We start from the raw sequence: 19,410 nt of genomic DNA, 5'->3' as shown, positions 1-19,410 counted from the left end.
TGTTTAAAAAAAAAGAAAAAGAAAAAACAAGAATTGGGTGCACAAGTTCATAATGATTTTGAATTTTCTGGGGGGACTGGAGTCTATCCCATCTGCCACAAGGCAAGGTGGAGTACACCCTGGACAGCTCACCCATCTGATACAGAGAGACAGAAAACCATTCACACACACACATAACACCTGTAGCCAATTTAGAATAACCTATCAACTTAAGCCACTAATTTGCAACCCCGCATACCCAGAACTCACGCAAACACCAGGATAACATGCAAACTCCACATAGAAAGACCGAGACAGATGATGGATTTGAACCCCTTTCGAACATGTTTTACAGAAAACTGCTCCAACTGTCAAGCATGGTGGTGGTAGCATCATACTCTAAAGCTATTTTGGAATAATGAAGAAGGACTACTTCCAACTTTGTCAACTTCACCTCAATTGGAGATAAATTTATCTGAATTTCAGGACTGGGACCACATCTCCATACACCTCCTTTCTGGATCTCTGTCTAAATATGACCCCCAGACACTACAAGCTGCATTTTGTGTGCCTGACCCTCCCTTCCATTTTCAATTTATATACTTGTCATTAGTACATGGAGATCTGCGTGGCTCAGGAGCCACCACCAGTTCCCTCTGAGGCAAAACAGTTCCCCAAACTGCAGCCTCAATTCATGCTCAAGCCATCTGCCATTATCTATTAGAAATGCTGTCAAAACTAAAATGAGGACGTAGTCACAGATAATGAAATCAACAGCTAGACACAACTGGGTATTCCAACAGGACAATTACCCAAACACACATAAAAACTGGTTTTGAAATTAATAATGCAAGCTAACATTATCCTTTTAGAGCGGTCTTCCCAAAGCTTTGACTTCAACCCTTTTGAAAATTTGTGGACTATGCTTAAAAGCTGGATCCGTGACAGGAAACCAATCAATTTCAATTAACTCCACTATTTCAGCCGAGAAGAGTGTTCAAATATCGAGCCAAAATAATGCCGCATTGTTGAAGCTTGTTAATGGCAACCAAACGCATCTGGTCAAGCTGCAACTGGCAAATGGATAACCAGATATTAGTGGGGGTGTAAGTATGTATGTGAACATGTATGTATACTTTCCACCTTGTGTGGAATTGAGAAAATCAAAATAAATTCAAACTTGTGCACCAGTTCTAGTTTTTTAAAGTAATAAAAGATGTACGCCGTATAATCATTAAACCCTGGACAAAGAAAATTTCAAAGAAATCATCAAAAATGTAAAAATTACACTGAATCGCAACTATGTTTAGAGTTGGGTCATATATATCGTGAAAACAGTTACTTGGATTAATATACGCTCTTTACTGAACAAGAAGAAGTAAATTTGACTGAGTGGTAACTTTACACAGACAGGCAGCCATTGCTGTTTCCTTGTAATAACGTAACGAATAACGGAATCTTTAATCCAATCAAATTTCAGAGCTGTGGCTTTTTAAACCAATCACAGCGCAGCCGTCTCAATCGCTGCTTACCGTCGACCACTACCCGCTAGCTAGTTTAGCAACAAGCTGGGTGAGGGGCTAAACCGCAGATACACAGAAGCAGCTTCTTCACTCGTTTTTTTTGTGTATTTCGCTGGGACATAGTGAAGTTAGCAGTCATCCGAGTGATTATCTTCACGTTTTGGTCGAAGGTAAAGACTGGTGTTTACTTCTTGTGCATGCTTTAGCTAGATAACCCTTCGCAGGATGGGGCGCAAATGACACGAGACGCGTTGTTGAGGTTATTATGTGGCCGTCAATTAAGATTAGCTGATATTAGCTAATGCAACTTTGTATTAAAACCTCTTCAACGTAAAATATTTCAAGTTGGACACATTCTTAACGGGCACCTAGGCGGTCGTGTTATCATTGTCAAGAATGTGTGTATTTCCTGTTTGGACGTCTCTCTTTATTGTTGTGACTAAGTCAACTGGGTTATTCAAAGTTTCATACCATGCCAACGTGTTATTCAGTAGTTGCCACAGGCTTGCTGATTGCACCCCCTCTAGCTATTTTAATTTCTCCTCATCTTTCTCTCTCATCGTCAAATAACTCCTTCAGTCGGTGTTTATCTCACTCTTGTATAACTGGACTTCCTCCCGCAGATGCAGTTCATGCTGCTGTTCAGCCGGCAGGGAAAGCTGCGGCTGCAGAAGTGGTATGTTCCTCTGTCAGACAAGGAGAGAAAGAAGATCTCCAGGGATCTGGTCCAGACTATACTGGCCAGGAAGCCCAAAATGTGCAGCTTCTTGGAGTGGCGAGACCTGAAGATTGTGTACAAAAGGTAGGTGTATAATGCAAGTTGTGATACAGCTGCACGCTCTCCCTTTCTATCACAAGTGGCATTTGCACTCAGCTTTTGGTGCAGTAGGTAAGAGTAGATCAGATCCTCAAATGCAACAGCACAATATTGCCCTTAAAGATTAAGTAATGCTTATTAGCACCAACATTTGTTTTCTACAAAGTAACTTGTATTGGTTCACTTGAGTTGAGAAATGGTCAAAAAAATTATTTATTGGGATTTTGTTTTTTAGTGTGCCAGTCGTCGGTTCTCCTCAGGAGGGAGGAGAGTAGTGAGATGAATTAAAGCAAGATGCGTGCTCCTCTAAATCCCAACTGGTGGGAGCAAACTCCCACTCCCTTCCAGTGCTTCTTCCCCTAGGTTGTGGATTCCAACACACTACACCTAAAGGAGAGAGAGTAATTCCCAACATTAATTACCTGTGTTAATTAGACTCCCTCTCGCTTCTCCCCTGCTGCCTCAAGCAGCACCAGACTACCTGTTGCCATATTTTGAAGCAGTAATCTGTGGACTACAAGTTGTGACTTACATAAACTGAAATAGAAATTCATTAGGGAAGTCAGGATTGAGTGCTTTGCCAAGAGATGTCCATATTGGCACATGTGGGATGGGGACAGTTCTTCCAGGGTGAAACAGTGGTGCCTGATATGTGGACTCTTGACAGGCCTGTCAGCGCGTTCCTGCTCGCTGTATCATAGCTGATCAAGTGTACTGTTCATGTCAGGCCAAAATGGCTCTCGTCTGACGGCTCCTGAATGGTTGTCCCTCTTTGTTAGCAATATAATAAGGGCTGGTACTGGTGAAGTGCCAGTTTCCAGGTGCACATACTAGTTTTTTTCATTGTTTCAGTTTGCGTCTCAGCAGCAGATGGAGTTGGCTCGTGGAAAGGTGTTTTAACTTGTATAAAACACTGTTCACATGACAACAGACGTTTATAAGGAAGAACTGCGTAGTTTCAGTTCCCGAATTCATGATGACTGTGGTGTGGTTGAAACCTTCAAAAGCCATTAGGAAGAGGATCGTTGACTTCAGGCATTTATGTTTAACTTGTAAATGGCCTAGATAAGCTTCACTCCGACTGTTTGTTGGGGTGGTTAATGGGAGCTGGTGATTCAGTGATTATTTTGTCAGGCACTGAGATTTCTGGCATCTAGAGCTCACCTTCTGGTGTGTCGTGGAAGCCAAAAACACCTTCTTTTCAAATAATAACTGCCAAAAAACGGAGTACAGAGTAGATGGGGAGATTGCCTGATTTGTCGTGAACATATGACTCATAAGTAATGTAAATGTCCACTTTATCAAGGCAAAACAAACAAACGGTTCAGCCACATGATAGTGCAGTATTATACACACACATGCAGTTCAATACACAAGCCTAAATGTGTTGTATTCATAACATGTGATTGTCTGATCAAATATTTGCATGACGGAGCATTTGAACAGGTGTATTAAAAGAAAAGATTGTGAGTGTATTATCTCAGCATTAACTTCCTGCCCATTTTTAAATGCCCTGCAGACACTTGCTGGGTTGTGATATCGCTGCATGCTCTTTCTATCACATTCTGGACCAGACATTAGACATTTTAGCTTGGTGTCTATGCTTCTTTCTTTTTTTTTGTGACTGACTTTTATTACCAAATATACACTGAACAGTCTTAATGCATTCCTTAATACTGCTGATGTCACAAATATTGATGCTTTGCATATCTTCTTTCTTCGTGTACTAGATACGCAAGCCTGTATTTCTGCTGTGCCGTCGAGGATCAGGATAATGAGCTGATCACACTCGAGATCATCCACAGATACGTGGAGCTGCTGGACAAATATTTTGGCAGCGTAAGTCGTGTCAACATCACGCACATAACATGCTGATCGATGGTATCAGAAGGGGAAATCTGTTAAAATGTTACTGCAAGGATTTTTAGTAGGGACAGTGTCTCCTCTGATCTGCTGCTATTTGTTGTTTTGTGGACTCTCAGGTGTGCGAGCTGGATATCATCTTCAACTTTGAGAAGGCTTACTTCATCCTGGACGAGTTCCTGCTGGGCGGAGAGGCCCAGGAAACATCCAAGAAGAATGTGCTGAAGGCCATCGAGCAGGCTGACCTGCTGCAGGAGGTACACTCAGTTCTTCTTCAGCAGATAAATAAATCCAATTGACCTGTAACTATGAACAGGGGGTTGCAATGACGAAGTGTTGATAAACCTATCATGTTTGTTTGGTTTTTGTGGGGGATTTTTTGTTTTCTTCAAAAATCTAAAGGTGTTATCTTCACTGCCAAGTAAGACAAGGAAAGCTAGCAGTTCTTCACATTTGATAAGTTGAAACAAAAACAGACAAATCCTTTCAAAATGAAACATTTGCCAAAATTCAGTAACTTTCTGTTGGTTGCTGGAGCACTGACTTTGTGAAAATAGAATTAATTGTACTCAACAATTCAAGTGTTGATCCAAACAGAAGGCTGGCTTTCTCCACCTTACACTCACCTGCACCTGCTATCATGTTTATTCTTAGGCTGCAGGACTTGATTAATACCTCTTTCTATCTCTTGTGCCAGTGCACTAAAGAACGTTCTGCCTAGGTGGCTGTTTCCAGTGGACAGATTCAGTGCTCTTTGATTTATTTAAAGCAAAGCATGCAGCACTATTGTTATAACAGGACTGGCTGTGCATGCCTGTAACTCACTGTAAAGCCCCTCTGTTCCCATCTTAGATTCAGCAGCTAGCAATTATGACTCATGCACTATTAATTATGTTTTGTAAGGGGTACTTAAAGAACCTGACATACGTAACAGCTTTAAAGAGCACTTGTCTGTCTTCTTCTGCAGGAGGCTGAGGCACCACGGAGCGTTTTAGAAGAGATTGGGCTGACATAGATCAACGTGTTTCTGCCTTGTTTGATTCTTACCTCCGTGTGTCGACTAAGTCCTCTCCTGTTTACCGTGTCAGTGTTGTGTGTGTGTGTGTGAGTGTGGTCACAATCTATGTACTGTACTATCCTGTATTGTCCTTTCAGTGTAGTGCCAACTGTGGTTCTGATGTGTTCCCTATGTGCAAGCTCCCTCACTGTATTCAGCAGCACTCGGCGTACTTCACTCCCTTAACTTAAAACTCCACAGAGAACAATGTAGCACCGACATGAACTCCAGCATCATTAGATAATCCATCATCACCCACTGCAGAGCTGTACATGTTTGGCCTTAAGTGCTTGTTAAGGTGTTGTGTCTGCAGCTGGTGCTTCTCATGTTTTACCATCACATAGCAAAGAATCATGAAAATACAGCACTGCAAAAAATCTTGAACTACCCCTCAATTCTTTATGCTTTGCTAGGAAAATTGAATATGGGTGCAGTGGTTTGTTGAAACATGTAAAAACATGTGGAAATACAGCCTGAAAAATTCTGTTTGGTCTAATCATCTTGAGTCTGCAGCCTGAACTCTCTTAAATCAGCTGTGCAAGAAACTAGTGTTCAGGAATAGTTCTGAAAGGACATTTAAAGCTCTTCTTTGGATGTTGCTGTAGATCGTTTTGTCCAGTTTCCTCAGTTTTAAGGCTCCACTGCACACCACGCCAAGATAACAGCTCTTTGGGAATTGACTTGTTGCTGCAAAAGTGCAGTTTTCTGTACTTCAGACTGTTATTTCTGACATTTTTGAGATTCAACTGAAGAAATGGCGAAAAATGGTGTTTGGCTTTTTTTTACGGGGTTACAGGCTCCTAGTGCTTAAAGATAAAATTTGAAATTGGTCCTTTGCATAGTTTTTGTTACGTGTAGAGATGATGCTGATTCATCCCATGATACCTTTTTATGCCTCATTGTCTCACAGCCAGTGTTAAGTGGCATAACAAGTTAAAAAAAACAAAACACATTCATCTGAAACTGTTCAGGTACAAGGGTTGGACTGAATGAGTGAACAAATAACCAGTTCCTATGTTGCATATGTAATGGTAATGCATCAAAGCTACCAGCTGGGGCCAGTGCTGTTAAGGGAACCACAGACACTGTTACAATCACTTATTCATGGCTAAACTGAACCCAGTAACTAAAATTACACATTTAATAATCATTGTGTTTGTGTTAACACTTAATACAGGTTTATTTTCTGTGATTCTTCTCTTCAAATGAATCATTTCATATTCACATTTCCAGACTAATTGTTTGCTATATGTGGGTGGTTTCTGTGTAACTAGTGTCACGTTTGCTATACTGTATTTCTGTAGTGTTTTTGACCATCGACTTATTGTCCTTACAAAAAAACAACAAAAAACATACACTGAGGTTTGTAAAAGCCTCTGAAAGTATATCTTAGGTCCAGTTCCTCCCTTAGTGCTGAATTAGGTTAGGATAGTGACCCAAATAAAACCACTATTTTGTGTATTATATAGCTCTGGCTTACTCTTAACGACTTATATATGACCAAAGAACACTGTGTTTTACCTTCTCAGTGGTGTCTATAGGAGGCTAAAACAGCAGAAAAAAGGGATTTATAACTGCAGGTTGATGTCACGGATGTGGGAATTATTTGGCTACAATAAACCAGTATTATGGAATTACTCCAGTCTACCCAGACATGTTGATCATGACTTTCTTCATGGAGTGGGAACATAAAAACATGAACTGCAGATATCAGGTATATCATTGTAATGTGCAAGGAAACAACTTCTAAATAGTTACTCATCTCAAACTGTATGGAAGTCTTTTTTTTCTTATCAAGATCAAAACTGTTGTCGTTGAACACTCGTATTATCAAACTTTGATTTGTGCAAAAGAAATCAGTTTTTGTATTAAACACTGACAACACGTTTTTCTTATATTTGAAAGATATTAAAAATAAATGTATTCAAAAAGCAAGGGTTTTTTTGTTTTTATATTGTTACGTAACATGTAGTGCCACAATGAGCATCTTGAAAATATTCACATATGTACACAAAAGGTGTTGACAAGTGCCAATGTTGACTACATTAAAATCATTGCATTTTAAACTGGATTAACGCATCAGAATACAGTGATCTCAGGACTCACAAACTACAATGCATCCCTTTTTATTCATTTAAAATCCAGATCGGTAAGATGTGTCGCAGTGTGCACAAATTTCTAGAAGTTATTTTTAGGAAAATCTGATTTGTAGATTTTAAAATGTGCGCTACAAAAAGAGCATATTTTCAGTGAGGTCACCTCACATTTCCTCGGACTATTCACTTTCACTGTTTTTCTGCGTTCGCTCCATCTCATTTCTCTCTCCACTGGGACTTGATGTTGAAAGGTTTTCCACCGTCTCCTCCCCTGACTCCTCTTTTTCTGACTCTCCAGATGAAGCTGTCTCTTCAGGCAAATGGCTTTTCTTCTTGCTCTTCTTCTTGCTCTTCTTCTTGCTCTTTTTGGAGTGTTTGTGGCGACGATGTGTGCTGCTGTCATCATTAGACTTTTTCTTACTTTTATCAGGTGATTTGGGGCTTCTTTCTTTACTTCTCGACTTTTCTCTCGTTCCCATGTGAGCGACGTCATTCGTGCCTCTACCGTTTCTCTCTTGATCTCTACCCCTATGCTCCTTCTCTCTGTCCCTACTTCTGTTTCTCTGCCTGTCTTGCTCGTCGTCTCTACTTCTGCTCCTTGACCTGCCTCTACTCCTGCTCCTTCGCCTGTCTTTCCACCTGTCACTGTGTCTGGATCTGGACGACCGTGTGTCCTCTCTGTTGTGGTATGACGGCCTCCTCTCTCTGCTCCTGCTCCTTCGCCTGTCTTCGTCTCGTCTCCTTTCAGATCTCTCCGATCTCACCGGGCTCCTGCTGTAATGACGCTGCCTCCATGATCGGCTCGAATGCCACCCGTCTCTGTGACTGCCCCTTACACTGCGGTCAGGGGACATGTGCAGGTCCCTGTCAGCCTCCCAGAATTCATTCCCAGGGTTTCGAAATACATGCAGAAAGTTGCAGTGCTTCCCTTTAGGGCACTTGTGTCTGTCAAACAATCCTGAGAAGATAAACAAACAAGCTAAACACTGTGGGAATGTCTTCAAGTGAAACTGCATGCCGTCAGCATTAAAAAGTAGCTCACCACATATGGCATTCTTCCACCGTGTAACAGGTGATATCTCACAGTGAAGCTGCCGGCCTGCATACCACCTCCCATTGAATTTGATGAAGGCCTCTTTGCATTGCTCCTCTCTGGAGAGACAACAAGTCAAAGAATGATGTGTTTTCTCTGAAGTGTTACTTCAATTGCAAAGAGACGGGAAGTGGCTGAGTGACTTCTTACGTGTCAAACTGAACATAAACGTTTCCTCTCAGGTGTGGTTCATAGTTACAGCTGACCTATTAGAGGAGAGGAATAGGTGAAATCTATAAATGTTTTTAGGGGGAATAAGTGAGTCTGTTTTACAACACAGACAGGATGACGGGAGGAAAGCTTCTTGATGTCATCTCACCTTAAACTGCAACACTTTGCCGACGCTCTTGAACTCTGGCAGAACATCGTGGTAGAACTCGAGGAAGGACTCCTGCATCTCCTCCTCGCTGTGCTCCAAACAAGCATCGATGTCATAGTCATCACGGCGCGACTCTTCCATACCGAACGTTCTAAACATTCCGCGGATCATCAGCGTTGGACTGGTTGCAGGATACGTATGTTTTCGAGAACATCTGGATTCATAGAGAGAAGACATTCAAATACGTGGGGAAAGGCCACTTTAGTGTCATCGTGTAATTTAACCTAACATAACATTCTTCTTGACAGACTAGCTCCTATTGAAATGACTGGACGCACTCCGTTCATTCAACTGAAAAATTCAAATTCCATCAATTTCCAGTTATTACTGGAGTCTCCCAGGTATCTGTCCTGAGCCGCCTTTTTTTTCTCATCTCCTTCCTCTTGGTCAAATCTTCCATAAATCGGTTTCCATTGTTATCCCGATGAAACCCAGCTCTACCCACATGCCAAACTACCAGCACCTCCCACTCACTGCCCTCTGTGTTTGCCTCCGGGAAATTAAATCCTGGTTCTACTGCAACCTTCTCAAACTACAGCGATAAAACAGAGGTTCTTCTCACTGTCCAAACGTAACAGCTATTCACTCCCTGTTGACAACTCCTTAGCTTCTCCCACGCCTCAGATTAAGAGTCTGGGGGTCATCCTTGCCAGGACGCTTTCTTTTCAAGGGCATATCAGTGGCATGTCAAAACGCACCTCTTTAAACTAGTTTATTCACTCTGATTGCAACTTTGCTCTTAATTTTATAGGATTTTTTGTCTATTCCTATTATTCTTAACTCTTCTGGGTGAGGTAACCTTGAGTGTTTTGAAAGACACCTAAAAAGAAATGTATTATTATTATTATTATGGTTATAATTATTATTATCAACAACTCAGAAGAAACCAAAACCCATCAGTACCTGTCTCCAAATCGACACGCTCCAGTCTTGAGGAAGAACGGACAGTTGGCTACGTCACGCTCCGTTCCAAAGTTCTCAGAGTTCACTGTCACAGGAGCCTCAGGGTTCATCCACGGGCCACCATTATCCAGCTGTAAGACAGGCCATGAGCAATATTTAAACTGTCTTAGTTTTCAGTCTTTTATTAGATTTAGAGATGTTTGCAATGACACCAAAGTGCCGTCACACTAGTTAGAGTAAACTGAATTGAAAGAATTTAAATGCGTCTCTAGGTATAAACAAGTGAAATAAAAAACTTCAGAGCTTCTAAATACCACTTTGAGTAAAATTTAAGGCCAACCTTGTGACAGAAAAGCCCATCAAAAGTCATCAAAATGAACAGTAGGCTCAAATGAAAGTATCTGGCTGAGTTTAAAAACATTGGACAACAAAGGCCTAAAGCTTTTATTTGTACACAGCCAATATTAATATTGTTAAACTAACATTTAACAATATTAAAATAATATTTTGTCATTAAACCAGGTCTGTTCCAAATCTCTATATTTGGTTAAACAGAAAAAGAAAAAATTATCACACTCCCTGATGATTTGATAGAAAAGCAATTTTTTTAAAAAATAAAGCAATATATTTTCCATTTCCTGAGAAGTAACTACAAGTCTTACTGCTAGGGCTGTGCGATATGACCAAAATCTCATATCCCCATATAAGACATCTATCATCCGATAACGACATAAATCACAAAAATTTTACATTTTCTGTAAATTCTGTGAATCTCGGGCAGCTCGACTTGCGTGAAGTGTTTCCAGCTGGGCGTTGTGTACCTGGAGTCGAGTGTTTTAGTGATGTTTAGTTAGTTTAGTAATGAAACTATACATTTTTAGACATAAGTTGTAACAGCCGCCGTTTTCTTTGTGAGTATTTATTACACGGCGTGCTGCGGGGAAAAGCCTGTTCTAACGTTTGAGTCTAAGGTTTATTTTTTAGCACCTGACGACTCTTTTTTGCTTCTCATCCGTAAATACTCTGCATACTCTTTCACGTGATTCAGTTTATTTTGAAAAGTCTCAACAGGATCTTGAGCTTTATTGTGAAAGGTTTATGTGGAAAATAAACAAGCAGACACGTCGCTTGTCCGTCTGTAGTGTGGTTATATTAAATATAAGAGAAAGAGAGAACTTTAAGAAGTTATAGCCACTACAGTGACCATCAAAACGATGAAAAGATATTGCCGTAAACAGTTTATTTTGCGACACCACGAAACAAATGATAGCGTAAAATGAAACGATAGACGTTTTTATATCGTCATCCGATATATATCGTTATATCGAACAGCCCTACTTCCTGCTAATCTGCACATATACAAAATACAATATACTGGAAATGAGTTACTATCATTCTGCGTCTGATTTATTTTCAAAGTTTATTTCTGAAGTCATGATGGCTTGGGAGAATTTCCACTGTTAGTGACATTTAACTGAACTTTATTTAACTGATTCAAGTTAAGTCCCATTAAAAGACAAATACCAGTAGTATATATGTACTATATGATACTTTGAGGGGTTTGTGGCTAAGACAGACAGTTTTTACTCGTGTTTGTGTGTGTGAATACCTGATTTTCAGCTTCATCCAACATTTTCTGAACAGCCTCCTACAAATGGTGTAAAGACACGGCTGGTGAAAATGTGTAGAAGGCAATATAACTGCAGCATATCTGTTTTCTGTGGGTTAAGACCACGTTCACAGAGACTGAGAGGCACAAAAAAAGTTGTTAATGGGAGGTATCCTTTCAACACTAGTGGAGCGATTTCACAGCTTTCACACAATATAAAAGATACATCCTTGTTGTGAGAGCTGAGGGTTTTCTCTTTGAGTGTATCTCAGTTAAGGAGTAAAATGGTTCAGTCAAGGAAAAGTTGCACAAACACGTTACAAAAGAAACAATCAGTGGGTGAGACATTAAGCCGGTTCATTAGCTTAATCTCAAGATTATGTAGAAGAGGATATATATGTCTTTTTTGTTTCTATCCTCCTGGAGCCCATATCACCTCTCTGTCTCGCTTCTCCTGCTGCTTCTGCTCTTTTTCTTCTTGTTCTCGCCTCTGTTGCTCTTCCCATTCCTCCTTTATCATCCGCTACAGACACAAAGAGACATAAAGACAGTTATTTGGAATTCTTATTGCAAATCATTTCCACTGTGCTGTCATTTCCATTCATTTTGGTGCCATGAATTGCTTTTTTCCCCCTTTCACCACAAATGCAGCTCTTTTAAATCAAGCTGGTATGGCCATCATGCCTGGACTGTCTTTATCCAGTCAGCTGTACTGGGCATTTATCCCATACAAAAGTGAAATGAAATATAATATGTTTTTAAATGTAAATAATTAAAAATGCTCAGTAAAATTCTGATCTGAACTGCAGTTTGTAAAAGCCATTACTCAAACAGAACAATGGATTTGCTGGGGTCTCCAGTCAATATTTACAGCAGCAGGATGCTGTGCGCTGGACTGAGCTAGACTAAACTGGTCATGTTCACCAGAATAATGACTGAATGAAACAAGCAAGATCAGGCACACGTGCAGAGCTTTGATCATAACAAAGGGGAGAAATGCCTCCAACATGCTCAAACATTTGACCACACAGTTAATTTGCACTACTGTAATGTCTTTGGTACGCTGCTTAGCGACGGTGGCGACTCTCGAGGGGAAACTTACGGCACAAGCAACATAAAACTTCTCCAGGTCATGTTGATTGTAATATGTTAGCGCCATACTGTATGAATAATCTCCATCTCGTATTAACATTTAGTTGACGAGGTCTGCCAGAGTGAGACTGGCTCAGAGGCTCTCTCATATACATTTAGCTACATCTGTACTACATTTTATTCTCTAACTCAATGACAATTGATTAGAGAATCAATAAGGAATTAAATCCATAATTGATATTGATAACGGAATAAGTAACGCTAAATTCCTGTCAATTCCCATCCCTATACCTCCTCCTCCTCTTTTCTTTTCCTTGCTGTTTCCTCCTTCTCCAAATGCAGTCTGAACTCCTCTTGGGCAATCCGCTCTCTTTCCAGCCACTGTTCATGAAGACGCTGTCTAAAGGTAAATAAATACAAAATCAAACACATCCAGCATGTGCAGCAAAATGGTCTATGCTGCTATCAATGAATGAGCAGCTTCAGAGCAGCGTCAGTATGGCCCTACCTTTCTTCCTCTGCAACATCGTCATCCTCACCGTCTTCATTTACTTCGTCTTCTTCTCCAGGAGTAGGGCTTGCTCCATTTTTTAAATCTGTAACAGAGAAATGGTGGTGAAGAATTTGCTTAACAACCGCAACTAGACAAATGAGAACAACACAACCTGGACTCATACATCTATCACATACCTCGTTCTCTAGCATGGGCGAGAGCCTGGCGTTTCCGTTTCCTCCTCTCTTTCCTCAGAGCAGCCCTGCGTTGCTTCTGACTGAAGTGATAGAGATTGAAAACAATAATCACAACAGAGGAGCAGATGATGGGAGACTAAGCCGGGGCTTGCACAGCTCTTACAAGAGAGTGCACCTTAAACAATAAAAGCCAGTGTTCACAGCAGACCCTGTGCCCTGTCACACATAATGATCACTGAACTCTTCCCATCACTGGTGCTTCTGAAGAAGACAGAATTCATGTGCCATTTGCTTCAGTTAGCCATATTACACCACCTTCTGCCTTTCCCAATACTAAAAAAATCTCACTATCTGCAAAGAAAAGGCTCAGGCATTCAAATCGGTTTCTTTAGTACCACCAGACTCATAAAAATGTATCTAACCTAAGGCTAAATTTGTACGATTACGGCGTTTATTTAACAACACTTTAAATGCATGCAGAAGCCACTGTTGTCTACGTGTCTCAAAATCATTACATAAATACGTTCAAAAGACCTACAAAGAAACACAGACCTTAATACAGGAGCTGAAATCACTGGAGGAGTGGACGCTGCCATTGCAGCTAATGGGAGCTAGCTGGTTAGCTTCTTTGGCTAACCCTAGCTGCCCAGTGTAATTCTGCCCGCGTTGTTTGTTCTCGCCAGCATGTAATTAGAAACATTAAAGAAAATCTTCTCTGCTTATACGAAATATTTCCCAGGTGGAATAATTTGTCAAGTTAGAGGCACAACTAAAAAATGTTTATTGTAAATGTTAGCTACATGCGGAGTTGTTTTGCCTTCTTTATCTTCTTCTTTGTGGAATTCCGGCAGGCAGGACGGAACACAGGCGTATTGCTGCCCTCCTCAGGTACTTCCTAAATGTACATCAAGGATTAAATCCTTACGAGTAGTCCATTTGGGTGCAGAACTTTAGATAAAAAAAAAACCTTTAAAACTTCCTAATGATACAAGTCGATTACTGATTTTAGGAGAAAAGTCTTAATGTTTATAATATTTGTCTCAATAAAATAGCTGGAGCAGTCCATCAAAACATGCTTAACAGTTTCCATTTCTTCACATATGGAAACTGCACCCACTGCAGCACCCATACCATAGCTATAAATTCTGCCTTGTGAACAGAAAACCCCTCGGTCAGTTATCTAAGCTTAACTGTGCTACACATCTATTACCAACTGAGTCTTCATCTCTCCTCTACCACCTTAGAAAAAGCTAAATTAGCTTTTGCTCTTTTGTTTTCCTAAATCCTTAAATGAGGTTTTGGTCTAAGACTAAACCATGGTGCTATGGCTATCCTGTGGAACTGGGGGCTAACCCCACTTTCTCCACTCACAACTTCTCCACCTTCTTACTTAATACTGAAAACAAAACTCCCCTCTGGTTTAAACTAAATACTTTGATTTTTAAAAGGGAATAAAAGGTCTGCTCTCTATTCAGTATAATCTATTTTTTTAAGTCTGTGTACAAAAAAAAGTCTGTCTACAACTTTATTAACTATCATCAGAGATCATTTTATAGAGCATCTTGATTAACAAATAACAAAATACAGGCCAAATATAATAACACAGCATGTAGCACACAAGAGGATTATAAAAGACCCAAAGGATGAAATAAAGAGGCGGTGCAATGGCAGTACAAGGGCAGGTTTAGATTTTTTTTTTTTTTTCCATAACTATTATTTCATTTCAGTGCTATGCTTTTCTTCATCACAATTAATCCCATTAAGATGAAAGCAGGATTGTATGAGGGCTAGAGAGCGCCTAAAAGTGGGATGGTGGTGGTGTCAGATATAACGGATGTAACTGTTTAATGCAGGGAGACAGTGCTTGTGAATTAGAACTAGATGTTAAAAACAACAACAACAACAAACAAACCCCATTTTAGTTAACAAAATAAAAATAAAAACTAGACCAAAAAATGAAATTAAATGATTTTGTGAACTTGGAAAAGAAAAAAATTAATAGAAAATATCCTTAAGTTTAGTATTTGTTAGTTTGTTACAGATTTCATTGCATTAGCTGTAAGGATTTTCCTAAATTTTGCCCTTGGCATACAATAATAATTAAAATGTAATTGAGGAAACTCAGACTAACAAGGAAACTACTAAAAACCAAACTTAAACTAATCATTTTCAGACAATTAAAACTAAACTGAATCAAGGGAACCCACTCTGCAAACTGACTGAAACCACACTGAATAAAAAAACAAAAAGTTAAAAGAAATTTTAAAAAATTGCTATTAGCTAATAAATACTGTGAAAGGCACAGTCACATTAATTTATTTGCCAAGTAGACACTGTGCAGAAATCTCAGCGACAAACGACAGTTTTGTTTTTATACCAAACAATGACTATTGTGAGTCATATCAATCTGTTACACAACTCTAACGCACCATTGCCTGCAGTGTAACATTGTGTGTGCCTTATGTGGATGCTGCTGCTTTACACACAGAGATTTTCAATAAAAAGCGGCAGATCAAAAACAGTAGATGGCACAATTTCCATTTTTGTCTATTTCTAGCACCTCCACATAACCCCATGAAGTTTACAGGTGGCAGTTTCCTCTCTAAAATAGCAACCGCTAATAACTGCAAACACAGCAGGAATTTGCGAGTTCTTCGGGCCTTTATTTTAGGCATCTTTGGCATCTGTGGCACTCTCTCTGTCCCCCCGACAGTCTGTCATTCATTTTTCTTCTCTGGCGCTGTCCTGAGGAAGAAGGCGGGCTGTGTGCAGCAGCGGTAGCACAGAGCCTGAGGCACCAGCATGTACAGCACATTGACCAGCAAGAAGACAGGCTGGCTGTCCACAGGTACTCTGTATGAAAACGGTGTCCGTGTGTGAAGAGATGCACCGATGTGGGAGAACTGGGCCTGTGAAATGCAGCAGAGAGGGATAATAAGCATGTGCTTCACAGCTGGTATGTTCACCAAGATTCTTATATAACCACTATATGGACAAAGATCACCTACATATTACATCTGCAGGAGCTTGTTTGACATCCCACTGTGAATTCATAGGTATTACTATGGAGTTGGTCCCTGTTTACAGCTATAGCTTCCACTCTTCTGGCTTTCTACAAGATTTTGAACGGTGCCTGTAGAAATATTTGCCCTTTCACCCAGAAGGGCATTTGCAAGGCCTGACACTGATGTTGGACAAGAGGGGTCGGCTCACAACCTCCATTCTGGTTGATCCCAAAGGTGGTAAATGGGGTTAAGGTCAGGGCTGTGTCAAGTCAAGTTCTTCCACTCTATTTATTTGACCAAACTTTCATGGGCCTTGCTTTATGGCATGGTGCACAGAGATGCTGGGAAAGAAAAAGGCCCTTCCCTAAACTGTTAATAGTCAAAAATGTCTTTGTAACCTGAAATTTTAAGAGTCCCCTCCACTGGAACTAAAGTGTACAGGCCAGAAACACAAGCCCCAAAGCAATATCTATCTAGAAGGGAAGAAATTTCAGACACTGACTTGCTGCACTCAAATTCAGTGAGCTGTTTAGAAGGACCCATTCTTACACAAATGTTTATAAAGGGTGGCTGCACAGCTCAATACTGAACGAAACACCTGAATTCAGTCACTAAAAGTTGCTGCCCAATACGTTTGTCCATACCGTGTATCTTGGTCTTAAATATCTCTTACATTTTTAACAATATTTTGAGCTCATGATGTAAAATAAATGATAGAATCACTTCAATTTTCTACCCCCCCCCCCCCCCTTTTTTTTTGTTGTTGTAATTGAACAACCGAAGCGCTGGAAGAATTATGAATTTTAGAAAACAAGATAGAATTAGATGTCAGCACCAGGGTTAATATAGTTAACTAAAACCAAACTAAAAACCAAAAGTAGAAAAATGTTAGTTAACAGAAATAAAAACCAAATATTAAAATAACTGTAATTGTTTTGTGAAGTTGGAAAACTAACAAAAATAAAATAGGAATATAGCAGAAATATCCTAACTGAAACTAAACTGAATTTTAAAAAAAATCAAAACAGAAAATAATAGAAAATAAAAAACTATAATAACTAAGATTTTTAGTTGTTGTTTTGTCCCACAGAATCTCAGTGGTCTGGGATAGTGAGACATTTGGGCACATTATTGTCTTATTATCATGTATTAGTAAATTAAACATCAGTTCAAAGTCATAAATCTTATAGGAAATCCTGTGATGCTAAAGCCCACATTTTCTTGCTGGAAGCAATGATCTATCTACAATAACAGAGCAAGAAGGGCTTACACAGGAAACCCATTTGAAGCATACAAAAACAAAGTAACAGCTGTTTTGGAATGAATTATTCCTTTACTGGACTGACGATGCCTGCATTCTGGCACCACCACTGATCCTCATATGATTTTCAATCTAATACACTTCTGTCATTTACCTTTTCGTAGAAAGCTGCTGACACATGACATGTTTCATAGCAACCAAGGCTGCCAGAGGATCAACCTTCCTATTTATATCCTGGCTGAACAGCTGACATTTAAGTGAATACCACCAATACCACCATTCCTCTTGGTCTGAAGTCAGCTTCTGCCCTTATCCTGCCGATGAGTGACGCGCCAGCCTGCAGCTCAAACACAATGGCTGCATTGTGCAGTGGAGATGTGATCAGCGCGATAGCCGCTCCCACAACTCTTCCCTTTCCATCTTTAGATGTAAATAGAGCCACTGGAGTCTGTCAGCTCTGAAGAGTACGCTAAACAAAGACCAACTTGCAATCACTACAGAGGAGAAAGTTTACCGAACTGGCCAGAAGCCGGCTCTCAGTCTCTGTGTAACATTACATAATCTACCTGGATCTATGATGTCATGTGGGAAAAGAAAAGACTGTAAACGACTCTTTCACATGACCTTCATTTTTAAAACCTGGCAACCCTTTCATCACTTACACATTTGGTTTCCAGATATTCGGAACAAGTTAGAGACGTTAGGTGTCTCTAACTTGTGAGGGGCCCCTCATTGTATACGGAGATCAACAGTACCTGTGCCAATGCTCCTGAGTGTACAAGAGTCAGGTCTGGCATCCAGTCACATCCTGGGACCAACAGCCCATACAGAGTAATGATGTAGTAGGGCCCAGAATACAGCATGCTCACCAGCATCTGTCAAACAGAGACACAGTTTACTTTTTTAGATATGTGGCTTAACATTACAGCATTAGAGTGACGTTTTTGGAGTGTTTACTGTCACCGTGTTACCTGTACTTTAGGGTAGGCTGAAGGGTCTTTGAGGTATGGCTCATACTGTTGTGTGTAGTCTTGGCACCATTTGCTGGAACAGTCAAGAACAACCTCGAACACATAACATAACAGTTTGATATGTGAGAGACACCCAACGCTAAGAAAGTAATCTAGAGCTGGGCAAGCCGATCACCATGAGGTTTCTTACCAGGCCTCTGAACACACAGAAAGCCAGCGCTGGAATGAGGTAGATGATGAATACCAAGTCCACAGGTCTGCGGAGCAAGCCTGCCCTGTGAGCCTCCTCGATGTCCTGAGAACACAACAGCAACACTAACATTTGCAGATGCAAAGTATGGATGTGTTTCCAGCAGATAAGACACTTTAACCCTTACCTTGTGGATATAAGGTAGATCGCAGTTATTTCACAGAGGCGGGGTACACCCTGGACAGGTCGCCAGTCTGTCGCAGGGCTAACACACAGAGACAGACACCATTCGCGCTCACATTCACTCCCACAGTCACACCTATGGGCAATTTGGATTAACAAATTAACCTATCCCCACAAACTGCATGCCTTTGGACTGTGGGAGGAAGCCGGAGTACCCGGAGGGTGAACATGCAAACTCCACACAGAAAGACCCCAGCCTGATGCTGATGCTGTGCGGCAGCAGTGCTAACCACCTTGCCACTGTGCTGCCCTTCAGAAAAAAATGTCACCAATAAATGGGCATCTGTTTAAACTTCAGTTATGTTTAAATATATCTACTATCAAAGACATATTTGCCTAACTTATAATGACTCTGAGAAATGTGCCCATACATTTTTTTTGCACTGTTTCTGTGGTGGTAATTACTCGTCAGAATAATCTCACAGACACCTGAGACGGACTCACTGATGGATTGGACTAAGGGCAATAAAAGTAGGTGTTTTCTCTGTGAGAGGGGCGGCGGTCAGGTTCTTACTGATAGCTCAACGTCTCGTGCAGAAGGCTGACAAAAGATGCGGAAGCAAGCCCACACCGACACTGAGATGTACAACAAATGGAGGATGAAGAGAGGGCCAACGTGAGTCCCATACTTTCCTGGGG

The 19,410-nt window shown here is 40.5% G+C and overlaps 3 protein-coding genes across 3 annotated transcripts in view; 1 reads left to right on the top strand and 2 right to left on the bottom strand.

Annotated features, from left to right (window-relative positions):
- Positions 1 to 1,490: 1,490 nt before the first annotated feature.
- Positions 1,491 to 5,623, top strand: LOC102213453 (AP-1 complex subunit sigma-2-like). The gene is made up of 5 exons (XM_005753042.1): positions 1,491 to 1,672; positions 2,126 to 2,304; positions 4,050 to 4,158; positions 4,302 to 4,439; positions 5,150 to 5,623. The coding sequence occupies exons 2-5, from the start codon at positions 2,126 to 2,128 to the stop codon at positions 5,195 to 5,197; spliced, it is 474 nt and encodes a 157-aa protein (XP_005753099.1). The 5' UTR covers positions 1,491 to 1,672; the 3' UTR covers positions 5,198 to 5,623.
- Positions 5,624 to 7,180: 1,557 nt separating this feature from the next.
- zrsr2 (zinc finger (CCCH type), RNA-binding motif and serine/arginine rich 2) lies at positions 7,181 to 13,965 on the bottom strand. Its single transcript, XM_005753041.1, has 11 exons — positions 13,654 to 13,965; positions 13,102 to 13,181; positions 12,920 to 13,007; positions 12,703 to 12,811; positions 11,756 to 11,842; positions 11,320 to 11,358; positions 9,711 to 9,841; positions 8,748 to 8,961; positions 8,579 to 8,634; positions 8,378 to 8,487; positions 7,181 to 8,293 (listed from the first exon to the last, which is right to left on the bottom strand). Exons 1-11 carry the CDS (start codon positions 13,695 to 13,697, stop codon positions 7,515 to 7,517), a joined length of 1,737 nt encoding a protein of 578 aa, XP_005753098.1. The 5' UTR covers positions 13,698 to 13,965; the 3' UTR covers positions 7,181 to 7,514.
- Positions 13,966 to 15,060: 1,095 nt separating this feature from the next.
- The window catches only part of LOC102193544 (transmembrane 6 superfamily member 1), a 5,868-nt gene continuing 1,518 nt past the window's right edge, over positions 15,061 to 19,410 (bottom strand). Inside the window, exons 5-9 of the mRNA XM_013915910.1 lie at positions 19,286 to 19,399; positions 18,529 to 18,633; positions 18,339 to 18,431; positions 18,123 to 18,242; positions 15,061 to 16,010 (exon numbers count right to left, since the gene is read on the bottom strand). Of these exons, the coding sequence (XP_013771364.1) occupies positions 15,819 to 16,010; positions 18,123 to 18,242; positions 18,339 to 18,431; positions 18,529 to 18,633; positions 19,286 to 19,399 (624 nt within the window). The 3' untranslated portion in view covers positions 15,061 to 15,818. The remainder of the gene's footprint in view (positions 16,011 to 18,122; positions 18,243 to 18,338; positions 18,432 to 18,528; positions 18,634 to 19,285; positions 19,400 to 19,410) is intronic.

The sequence above is a fragment of the Pundamilia nyererei genome, unplaced genomic scaffold (genome assembly GCF_000239375.1).
Source record: "Pundamilia nyererei isolate P.nyererei 1_Seehausen unplaced genomic scaffold, PunNye1.0 scaffold00395, whole genome shotgun sequence".
Classification (NCBI taxonomy): Eukaryota; Metazoa; Chordata; class Actinopteri; order Cichliformes; family Cichlidae; genus Pundamilia; species Pundamilia nyererei.
This window is presented reverse-complemented; position numbering and strand designations above follow the sequence as displayed.